Source organism: Schistosoma haematobium, chromosome 3, assembly GCF_000699445.3.
Source record: "Schistosoma haematobium chromosome 3, whole genome shotgun sequence".
NCBI lineage: Eukaryota > Metazoa > Platyhelminthes > Trematoda > Strigeidida > Schistosomatidae > Schistosoma > Schistosoma haematobium.
This window is the reverse complement of record NC_067198.1, coordinates 24,463,913-24,475,649: the sequence shown is the minus strand read 5'-3', so window position 1 is coordinate 24,475,649 and position 11,737 is coordinate 24,463,913. Positions and strand designations below refer to the sequence as shown.

General features: G+C 34.7%; 1 protein-coding gene across 2 annotated transcripts in view; it reads left to right on the top strand.

The window, feature by feature from the left end:
* Positions 1 to 313: 313 nt before the first annotated feature.
* The window catches only part of ABCA3_9 (ATP-binding cassette sub- A member 3), a 44,783-nt gene continuing 33,359 nt past the window's right edge, over positions 314 to 11,737 (top strand). The window contains exons 1-7 of one of the 2 annotated variants that reach the window (XM_035733071.2): positions 314 to 370; positions 414 to 578; positions 615 to 880; positions 1,518 to 1,818; positions 7,796 to 7,974; positions 9,483 to 9,741; positions 11,015 to 11,116. In XM_035733071.2, coding sequence (XP_035589605.2) covers positions 479 to 578; positions 615 to 880; positions 1,518 to 1,818; positions 7,796 to 7,974; positions 9,483 to 9,741; positions 11,015 to 11,116 — 1,207 coding nt within the window. In that variant the 5' untranslated portion in view covers positions 314 to 370; positions 414 to 478. Of the gene's footprint in view, positions 371 to 413; positions 579 to 614; positions 11,117 to 11,737 lie in introns of both variants that reach the window. The other variant, XM_051213376.1, reaches the window with a different exon arrangement.

The window sequence follows — 11,737 nt, the reverse complement described above, 5'->3', positions numbered from 1 at the left end:
ACTAAAAAAATAATTATTAACCACAGAGGTCATATTACCTTATGTACTTCTTTCAAACAGGTCTCAAAATTGTCCCAACTTGTAAATCTTCGAGATAACATAATATCATTGAAGATTCGTCCTATATCATGCATCATCACGATGGAATCGCCTTCGTTACTTGAAGAATGAACGTTATCAGACATAGTGCGGCTGAACTCAATTCAAATCTAAAAATGTCTTGATTTGACCGCTTCTGAAAATTTTCACGAATTGTCGATGTGACGCACCAATCATTTTGTGACTGTTTGACCTTCAAGTGCTCGCAACCCCCAACAGTGGACGATACCCTAGGAGCGTTGCCATTTGCAAACGCAAGAAGTTGTTATGGGTTTTATCGTTCATTATGAGGTTCTAAGCTTGATTTTGTATAGAGATATGTAATAAAAGCGAAGAAACCCATCCAAACATCTTTTGATGTACAATAATCTCAGATTGAATGCATTCGCTAATCAACAACCGGATTAATGTATTTACGTTTCTGTTTTATATCTTGGTCCAATATATTGCGATCTATCCGGGTCGCTCTAAGGAGATAGGTATGATGTGGTACTCATAATAATAAACACCTTAAGTTTGTACGCGTGCAGATGTGCGACACCCGTCAAGTTTAACAAGACTTTTGCGTTGCACTGTTATAGAAGGTGATTTGTTTGTTGTTTTCACGCGAATACCAAGGGATGCAAGTCTGCCGCTTCTGAGGGAAATAACTGGAAGTTTGCTTGTGTATGATGTTGAAGGACCAGATGACCTTTCCAATTTATTACCAAACCTTACTTTGATCAGAGGACAAACTCTGGTGTTCGGCTATGCCGTTGTCATTAAAAGTACATCACTCAAGGTATTTCAACTTTTGTCTTCCACTTCGTTCTGTCAAAACTCAGGAAATCTTACTGTTTGTTATGTTACTTCCCTGTGGTGTATTCCGTAACTTAAATGGCATAATTATAGGGATTACTTTATCGTTCTGGACAGCACCACCAGCACCTACTTCACTTCTGCATTTAGCTCATACAACATAACACCAGTAAAAGCATCCAATTGAGCTGAGGATCTCCGTCATCTTAACACCATTTCAATATATCTCGTCTATTTCAAAAATCCAATTTTGACGTTTCATTTTGGAAGGGCAACATTATTATTTTCTGGTTGATTTAATACGTCCATATAAGCATTTCTAGCCTAGTTTTTTATACTCCTGCCTTTGTTAAACATCTCGTGCCTATAGCTTGCCGCATTTCAAGCGTAATATATTCTCTATTTTGGTTGAATGCACATGTTTGATACTACCCGTTTACTCGAATCGGATTCTTTCAGCTTGTCTCTATATTTATGGTTTAAGGTTTATCCAGATCGTGTCATGTAATACTTCTTAAGTCAGTGTTGTAGAGAAACCTAATTTTGCCTATAGGTCGTGTTACAAATAACATCATTACTAATTTGTTTTAATGTCTTTTTCTTTTCGATTTCCCTTAAAGAATATCGGTCTTTTTTCCCTCCGAGTGATTCAGCAAGGTGGAATACGTATAGACAATAATCCACAACTGTGCTATGTAAGGACTATTGACTGGGATGTAATCCTTCAGGATCGGAGTGCGGGCGTGTCTTCGGTCAAGATCGTTAAAAATGGATTAATGTGCCCAAATACCTGTTCATCTGGTTGTTCTGTGGCTTCACAAAGTACTGGACGGCTTTCAGCGATAGGAATCTGGAGCCCCTTATTAAGAGATATTTCTCCCACTGATGGACATTGTTGGTCTATGAATAAATGTCAATCAAGTAAATAACCATTGTGTTTTTTAAGTATTGCATTTTTACAGGCATTAAGCCTTTGACAAAATTATTTTGATACCTGAATATTGATTTTCAAATATGCCTAAAATGATTCACTTTGGGGGGATATATTAGATATTATCATTTGTGTTCCCTATCACCACTAACATATATAGGCTGTGTTCGAAAACAACAAACTAACGGCTTCTGTTAAACCAATAGTTCCGTTTATCAATACTTTGTGATGTAGTCAGTCAGTCAGTCAGTAACAACGTAGAACTTCGTACGTACGTACGTCATTTCGAGTCGCCACACCACATTAGCACAGAGATGCAGTGGTCGATTCAAATCCCGTAGTGGTAGAGGTAAAAGAGTATAAGCAGTATTCGGGAAGATTAGTGTTTGGAGATGTTATTTAAAGAGTATAATACAGTGAAATAAATTTGGAAAGAGGAAAAAAGGGACAAGGAGGAATCAGGAGATTAAAATTTGAGAGAACACAAAGAGTGTATGCACCTGCGCCATTGCAAACGATTTTGAGCCATGTCATCCAGGGTCTCTAACCATCGGTTGCTATCATCTCGCGGTCCCCAACCAGGTAGTCTACACCTACCAACATGACTCAGTCAACTTGTCAGTGACTTCATGGACTTGTGCCATGTTTTCGTCTGGCCGCCTCTAGCTTTCTTCCAACCTACTCCTATATCACTGAACATCGCACGTCGAGGCAGTCGGTCGTTGGGCATACATAACACGTGTCCCAGCCATCTCAACTGATGAAGTTTCACTACGTCATCAATTGATTTGCCATCCTTACCTAGTACCCGTTTCCCAACAACTGCATTACTTACTCGATGGACCCACGATATACGAGCAATATTTCGAAGACACCTATGATCAAATACAAGTAACCTACGAATATCCTCTACTCTTACCGGCCATGTTTCACTGCCATAAAGTAGGACGGAACGAACTGCTGCTCAGTAAACACGTCCTTTGGTTGATAGACGGATATCTCGCCTACGCCATAAATGACGCAAGTTGGTAAAAGCTAGTCGAGCCTTCTGTATCCGTGCTGAGATTTCGTCACACACCAGATCACAAGGGCTGATGAGACTTCCAAGATAAGTGAAGCGGTCGACACACTCAACTACTTCACTCCCTATCACTAGTTCGGGTGTCGATGTAACCCAATCCTGAAGCAACATTTTGCATTTCGAGGGGGAGAATCGCATACCGAACATGCTTGCATTGTTGCTTAGAGTGGTCAGAAGACTGCATTTTGTCAGCGTCTTCACCAAATAGAACTATGTCATCTGCATATTCTAAGTCAACAAGTGAACCTCCTGGTAGAAGTTCAACCCCTGGAAATCTAGACGAGGAAAGTGTTATCTCTAAAAGTACGTCGACGATTTTGTGATGTAGACGATTATTTAATAGCTTAACAATTCATCTCGAAACCATGCCATTGGAATTTGATACACGGTAAATTTGGGTGAAATTAAGTTTAACTTCTAATTAATATTTATCTTTTTTAGAACTTTTGGATTTCCAAATTTTTTTTGATAAAAACATGTGGTAGTTGGAACCCCTGTACATTGAAACCAAATTCTTATGTGACAGACTAAACTGGCTTTCGGTAGGGCTGGTCTAAAATGAATTTCAAAAGTGGATAATAAGGAAAATATTTTGATTGCATCACACACTGTTTACTGGATGATTATAAAATTTCAGTCAAGTGGTTCCATTTAAACTTCTCGTAATCAGAAATCTTATTTCTATACTTATTCATTTCTTAAATTCATCTGCTTCAGGTCCATTTGAATGTCATTCTGTCTAAGTTGCTTCACTAGTTGTGCTAATGCAAAGTGCTTTAAATTTGTCTAGTTCATTGTTGTATGGTTTTCTACATTTATTCTAACAAAGTAAAGAGGTTCACTGAGATCCATGACATTAATTTGTTCGTGGAAATCCAGTTGACTTACCTTGTGAACCAATCGGCTGGGTTTGTATATTATATCAAAGACGTTACTCTAAAGATCGGCTTTTAAAACGGGTCTTGTTGAATGCATCGTAAATTGTGTACTTGTTTTTTCATTTTCTTTAGCTTATACATTGACCGTAAGTGTTCACAATGAGGTCAACTACATATAATAGGGGTATCTTCACGGCCTATATTTTTCCCTGCACATGCTTGAATTATGGTATCGTTGCATATCAGATAATGATTTTCAGCAAACAAACTCTATTTTTTAGTAGATCGGTTCAAACAAATTGTTGTTATTCTGTATACCGAATTTTAATTAAAATAATCTATAGAATTGCTAGAAATTCCAGAATGCTTGTTTTGATGATGAAGCATTATAAACATGGCGTATAAAATTGTTTTCTACTTTTAAAAATATTGAAAGTTGTCTGACCAGTATCTCACTGAATCACTTATGACCAAATAATACCTTATTTAACATACTCCTAGATAATGAACTTATTGTCAATGAGTCTCGTACTTGAAAAATCTCAGCAAATATAGGGAACACGAGAACTGGCGATCAATATCATGATGCTCAGACTGTAAACTACATAGGAAACTAATATAAACGAGATAGGTCAGATAGTGTTCATGTCCTGGCAGCATTTATCAAATGGGCTAGGACCTTGTTATTTTGTTAACGAACTTTTGATTGTTAAAGTAAGAGAATCCTGGTTAGCGAAATGACCGATTGATGGACGGTTATGTGAAAACTGTTGACGTATGCTCATACATAAACTAATATCAAGACTACATATGCTCAGTAGAATAGGCTTTTGTAATAGGATAATGTATTTTCTGCAAAATGTCGATAAAAATGTCAAACTAGCTAAAATCGACATTTTCCAAGTCCGATTAATTCATTGCATTTCGTAGCTTACTCGACTAAACACAAGATAATCCGTTTAATTAGTTTAAAATGTTAACATGTTTGTAAATTAACAGATGAATAATGAATAAGAACTTTCGTCTAAATTTAATCGAATAGTTTCACTGTATTTGGGCGCGGTGTTGGTATGAGACACTAAAGAGGAAGAATGTAGTTGTAAAACCTCAGCGGAAGAATTTGAAGTAAACGTTGGATTTACTTCGAATTCGCTGAGATTTTACAAATACATCCTTCCTCTTCAATGTCTAACAGATCAATAGGTAATCAAAAAATAGCGAATTGTTTGATGAATAAAACTTTAATCAAGTGAAGATTAACATTGTAATGAAGTGCTTACTAGTAGTTGAAGTGATAGTTCCAAATATTGTATACTTCTGCACTAAGTAATATGAGGGATTGATCGAGAGCGTATAAACAAAGGAAAAAGATTTTGAACCGAGCCCACTGAATCGCAATAACAGTATAAAAGAACGAAAGTATTGGAAATAAGGAAGGTTAATTATTAGCTGGCATACTTAGGTTAGATTTTAGCCTTTTGATAACAATGACAACGCACATCAATATGGCAGCATTATTTTTAAAATAATTGGTTTGGATGGGCTCACCATATCCAACCCATGTCTGTGTTCTGTAGGTGTTTTGGTCCACTAGACGTGGTTTTTCCAGAATATTGTGAATCTAAAATAATATAGCGAAATAGTACTAAGCCCAATAGGTCTAGAACTTCGACAAGACTATCAAAAACTCAAATTCGAAGTACGCAGCATGAAATTTTATTGTATTATCATCAGTTTAAACACAACATGAAATATTTAACCGTACAGTAAATGTAATGGTTATTTGCCACAAATCTCTTCAAGAAGAAGCGAAGGTGCCCACCATTTTGTCTTTCAGATGTACCTGCTTTATACATAAATGTTAATTGATAAATGCACTTGGAAGTGATGTATGATGGATATTCGTTTACCTTCGTTTGCATTACTAAACACTGTGCTATCTACATTGGTATGTTTTATAGCATAAAATATAGTCACGAACTCTTCATCGAATGTTTTTATCAAGCACAGTTGCCTAGCTCTTTAGTGAAGGAAGTTTATTAGGCTGTGTTAATAGTTTATTGTTGTAAACAATATAAGTGTAAATGTTGCCTCCAATGTATCAGTCAAGTTTCTTGCCCTAATTCTCTGAAAATAAATGTTTCTGTACATTTTAGCCTATTGTGAAATATTATTATTATTATTATAATTTCAGCCTATTGTGAAATATCGATAACACTCTCGTCCTATCTGCTACTCTGTTAATCTCATTCGATTTCTAAATTTTCTATCATTGCTGTTTTTGAGTTGTCATAAATATAAGTCAGTCAGTCACAACGTATTAATATAAATCTAACCCATCTTAAATTCCTAACATGAGGCTTACAGAATGTATTTGCATTCGACTTTAATTCCGTTTATTACTATTGTTGTACCTACTTCATTTTTCTGTGGTGGGTTTTTTACCATATATTAGCGATGATATTTTAATAACTTTAAGGCACCCACTCTTGTTCTCGTCAGAAATCTTGTATCTGGCCCTTACCCCAGTTATTATTTCCATTGTTTAACAATCTAGATTTATATGTAGTGAAGGTGAATTCCCGACATGCGGATTCATTCCAAAACACCTACTATTGTGACTCCAACATATCTGGATATATCATCCAAGTAGTTCTCATTTCAGTTTCTTCATTACCACCAGTACTCGTTGAAACAATAAATAAATCTTTCATTATGCTAAATAGCTTTAAATAAAAAGAATATTTACATTGTATAATGAGATTCTGCTCACCTTGGCTCTCTAAATGGGATCCTGGAGATAGTGCCAGCAAAATAAATTCATGTGTAATTAGGTATGGACCAGTATCAAACTAATAGCTTAACAACTTTGTTTTCTTTTCGTATTTTGCCTAATTATTTAAAAATAATCAAAATAACTTCTTGGATGAGTCTTGTTTAAGTAGTTTTCCGTTAATAAATATTTTATGATGTTTTTTGTACCTGTGTCTACTTTTCAGAGTTTTGAACTGCTTTGTATGATTCGTATCTTAATGTTCTTGCTTAGATAAGTTTACGGTCGAATAAAATTGACACAACTATACAAGATGTCACTTCCATTCTTAGAAATGCCCAGGCTAGGTCATATAGACCATATCGCTTGGAAAAATTTTGGTATTCCGAGTCCTTGATATTTCCTCTTTAAATAGTTTGGTATTCACCGATGGAGTGACACAGGATATTGTGGTTGGAATTTATGTTCCAGTGATCAAGGTGGACTGCCTCGTGACCTATTTTAAATTGATTTCCAGAATTTATCTAATTCAAATCTTATCTCCGTAATATTAAGACTATTCGTAGAACTGGCCTAGATGAGACAAAAAAATTTCCATTGTTGTCAGATTGTGTTGATATTTTCATGACAATTGCATCGACTGTTTTCTTCATTTTTCATCCAAGAATCATAAGAAAAGCCTTTAGTCCATCAGAAAAGAGCTTATGCGAACATCCAAAAAAGTCCACGCGGAAGCATGATTTAACTCTGAGTAGCTTCAGAACGAAATACTAAAAGTAAGAAACTTTAAATTATTAGTAAGTTTTCGACAAGACAGATCATCACAAAAGTTACTTAACATTCGTTCAGTTTTATTAGTATGTTGATACGACCGCATAAAATCTAGTATTTCTATTCTTTAAGTTGTATTGAATCTTGTCTAAAGGTTTCAAGACGTAAACGACTGTTTTAGTTTACAACTAACCGGGTCAGTGATTCACAAATACAAGCTGTAAAGTTACTGTAGGAATGAAAACGGTAATGATTTGCAAATAATGTGGTCTTTTCGTTGAAACTGTTGTCTAACTTACGATATTGGGAATAATCTAACTGTTGAATTATTTACTCTGTATCCATATAATGAAAATGGTATGTATTTCTGTTTTACTGCTCGATGTGTAACAAATGTAAAATATATGATTTTATTCATCAAGTATTTAACTTGTTATAGTTCTGTATTCTTACTTGTTTCCTAGTATGCCCTTTAAAATGCACACTTCTAAATTTGACTTGTACAATGAAACGTCCTCATAAATGCTGTCATCCAGAATGTCTTGCTGGATGTTACGGTGATGGCCCAAGTATGTGCGTTGCGTGTAAGAATGTTATGCATAAAAATCGATGCGTCTCACAATGTCCAGGAGGAACTTTTAAAGTAGGTTCGCATCCAATTTTAAATCTCATATGGCCTTTTAATTACTGACAGAGGTTCTTTGGTTGATAACCGAGTTCACTTAGTTTAAAATGATTACTAATTAAGTTATTTTACCTGATCTTTTTACTGAGTAGATTAAACTGCTTAAACGTGCTTCATTTTCAAAATAATATATGTGTGTTCAGTGTATATCAAACAAGTTTAGAACAAATATAATGAGCTAAAGTGTGTCAATTACTTTTTTAGTTGCATTAATTCTGTTTTATAGTAATTATTGAGTCCCCTTTATCAGCTGTCATGCCAAAACGATTTATTCCAATTTTTCGAACCAGTGTGTACACTTAACATTTATATACTTTCAGCTGCCTCTCAATTTGCACGTTAATATGATGGTCTAATTTCGTAGTTGGTATAACTGGTGAATAAATAAAGCATTTCCCCATCTAGCCATTTAGCCATCCACGTTGGGAGTGAGTTCTATTCTTACTCTAAAAGTTGATCATAATGTAACTAAAAGACTGTAGTCAAAAAATTATCCTGATATACTGGTAAAAATAGTCAAGGTCCTTTTCTCTAGATCCGAAAGTTCATGAGTTTGATTTCAGTAGTATTTGTAGTCTCGATCTTTATCTTATTTCATTTGCTTCTTTTGTCTTTCTTATCTATAGTCTGCCAAGACTGTTGGTATTATTGCTGTTTTTAATTCACTGGTTTTCGTTGTTGTTTTGCTCTTATTATGTTGGTGTAATTTGTGGTTACATAGGCAGATAAACACCTATATTACGTAATTCGTCTCCCAAGTTTCACTTTCTCTACATTGTTTCGGGGCTAAATGCTAGGGATATCACAGAGGCAGCACATCTGAACCCATATAAAGTTATGTAACCTATTCAAATAGCAGATTTCCAGCTTTAAGGCGTCGTCTCACAAACAACTGTTGTGGAATTAAAGATATACAGCGACGTAATCAAACTACCCTGGATTGGTATGTGTTAGGAATACCGTTGTAGAGTCAATTTTTATCTTTACTTGCTTTCTTTGTCGGTTGCATTGAAGTGTTACCATGTACGTTTGCTTGTTCCTTACGCACTGAGCTAGCTCGCATACAGTACTTCCTTTGCCGTTTAATTTCTAACCTTTCCGACATCATAGGTACGGAATTGGTGATAATATTAAAGGTTTTTTATTTGTCGCACTAATTGGAAAAGCTTTTTAACTACCTCCAACTTCTTCACCTCTATGGGTTAATGTAGACTTACGCTCCTGTTTCAGAGCAGAACAGATGAAATACCTACAACTGCATATTTGTTTAACGTTGTCTAATTGTAATAAACTTGTGATAGAATTTCGCCATTCCTGAGAAATTTTCAGTTCACACGTCTTATGAAAAGTCGTACTAAATGTTTACATATTTAAAATTAATTAATTTTTTGCATTTTGAATTATTGTCTGCGCTCATTTATCATCGATTACGTTCCGTTAGATTTTTTCATCATTTCTACTTATAGTATCTTGATCGGAGATGCGTCACAGAACATCAATGCTTAGCTCAATTGCCCAATTTAACGTATGATGATTTCCCATATATGTCAGATCATCACGCAAATAATTTTTCAAATAATTCATTCCCACGGGATATCATGGCTAAAATAGACTCGGATTTCACTATTTTCAATGGATCTTGCCTTTTAAATTGTCCTGTGGGTTATAAGAAGTCATCTAAAACCGGTCATTGTTACCCTTGTGGAGATCAGTGTGAACTTAAACGTGAGGTTACCAATTTTACTTTACAGTACTAATTAATGTCATCATAATGAACAATTTTTGACCCTAACCACGTACAACAACAATTTTCAAGGATGTGAGACTTTCTGTGGATTGAATGCACTAACATGTTATTAATTGAAAAGTTACAGTTTTGGTTTATAATAATACTAATGATAATAATAACTATTGAACCACTTTCTTTGCAAAAGGTCATGGACTGTCACCTTATTTAAACAAAATGATTCTATTCTTGATGTATTTACAACATATTAGTACAAAATAAATAAACTTGGACGATGAGAGCTGATTGCTTAAACCTCTGATTTGCCATTACACGGAATTGATGCCCGCCTACAGGAACCGGGGGTCAGATTTCAGACGTTTAGATCTACAGTTTAACGTTCTGTCAACTGAGCTGGTTTGGCGTTTTGTGTTAGTAACATACAAAGTCTAAACTTTACGTTAATTTTGACTCTACTTAATCGAGTGAATTACATCCCGAAATCGTAACAGTGTTCAAAATGAGGTTGAAACATGACTTTATATAATTTGGTCATGTTTTAACTGACTGAATGTTCTTCTTAAAGTGAGTAGTTGCTCTAATAGTTTGTTGTTAAGGTCCATGACATTCTCATGATAATCACTTATTTCTGAAATGTTCGTTGATCAAAGAATACAAGAGCGTACATAGTTGGTATTTGGAAAAGACATTGCTGTGATCATTCTAGATATTTGAGATGTGTACATTAGAGATACTGTTAAGTTACAGTGTATCGTACCTCATACATCAATTATCTTCTATACATCATTCAGAATTTCTACATCTAAATATAGTGACAAAAATTTTGTTCTGCCATCATGTTCATGATGATTCATAGTTTGTTACTAAATCTACTGCATTGTAGTTAATTGGAAACTTTTTTCATTTTTCTTGTAAATACCTATTTCATCTTACCATAGTCCAGTTACAGTTTTAATATTTCTTTTAGTGATTTTTAACTAGTAAAAGTCATCCAAATATTTATGAAAGTAGTCGTCTAATTCCATCTGATCATCAATCAACAACTGTATATTTCTGACGGTGCTCTATCGAATCGTTATAATCACATGCCTTTTTTAAACTAACATATATGTGTATTTTCCACAGGAGTATTTCGTTTGTTTAATTTTATTCAGACAATGAAGATTAATTGTTGTATTCGTCATTAAATTGCTCGAAAATTATTAAGAAGTGCAATTTGATTACTGTTAATATTTGGAACTGCTTTTACAGATTGTCGTGAATTTTTAATACATAGTTTGAAAGTACTTGATACTCTGGCTGGTTGCCATTCGGCTAAAGCTATTTACCTTAGTATTCAAGAAGGTCAACCGGGTAAGTGATGCAAAAGTTATTGTTTTGTGTGATAAAAATAAACTCTTGATTTTCATTACGGCATGGATAATATATCCAGCTGTTGCGCATTTATAAGGATTGGTATTTAGTGACGATCGAGTTAGTTCATATGATTTAAATATAGATATTATTTTGTCCAATAAAGACGAAAATGAGGGTTAAAAACACGTAATTTTAAGAAGTTTAACGTACTCCGATCCTGTTCCGATTTCAAATACTTATTTGTGGCATTACACTTTTTCTATCTTCGTTTCCACTGTTTGAAACGTCACTGGAAATTATCACTAATTAGGCTCTTTATCTGCTTCATTACATTATTTGTTTGTATCGTGTGTACATATTTTTTCTCATATTCAGTTTACCAATGATCATGTGCACATCGAATCCCCAATCGAAAGTCACAATGAGCCGTATGCGTTTGTTGTTTGAATTAACACAAAAGCGGTACGGTTGTTCCGGCTGCATATCACCCTAGGAGTCCACGTCTTGCATTAAAACATTTGACCCAATTAAAATAAGTTGTTTTTCATTTCACTAATTTCATTGGTTCTTCTGAAATCTCACCAAAAACAGTTACACAGTTCACGTACTTACTAGACA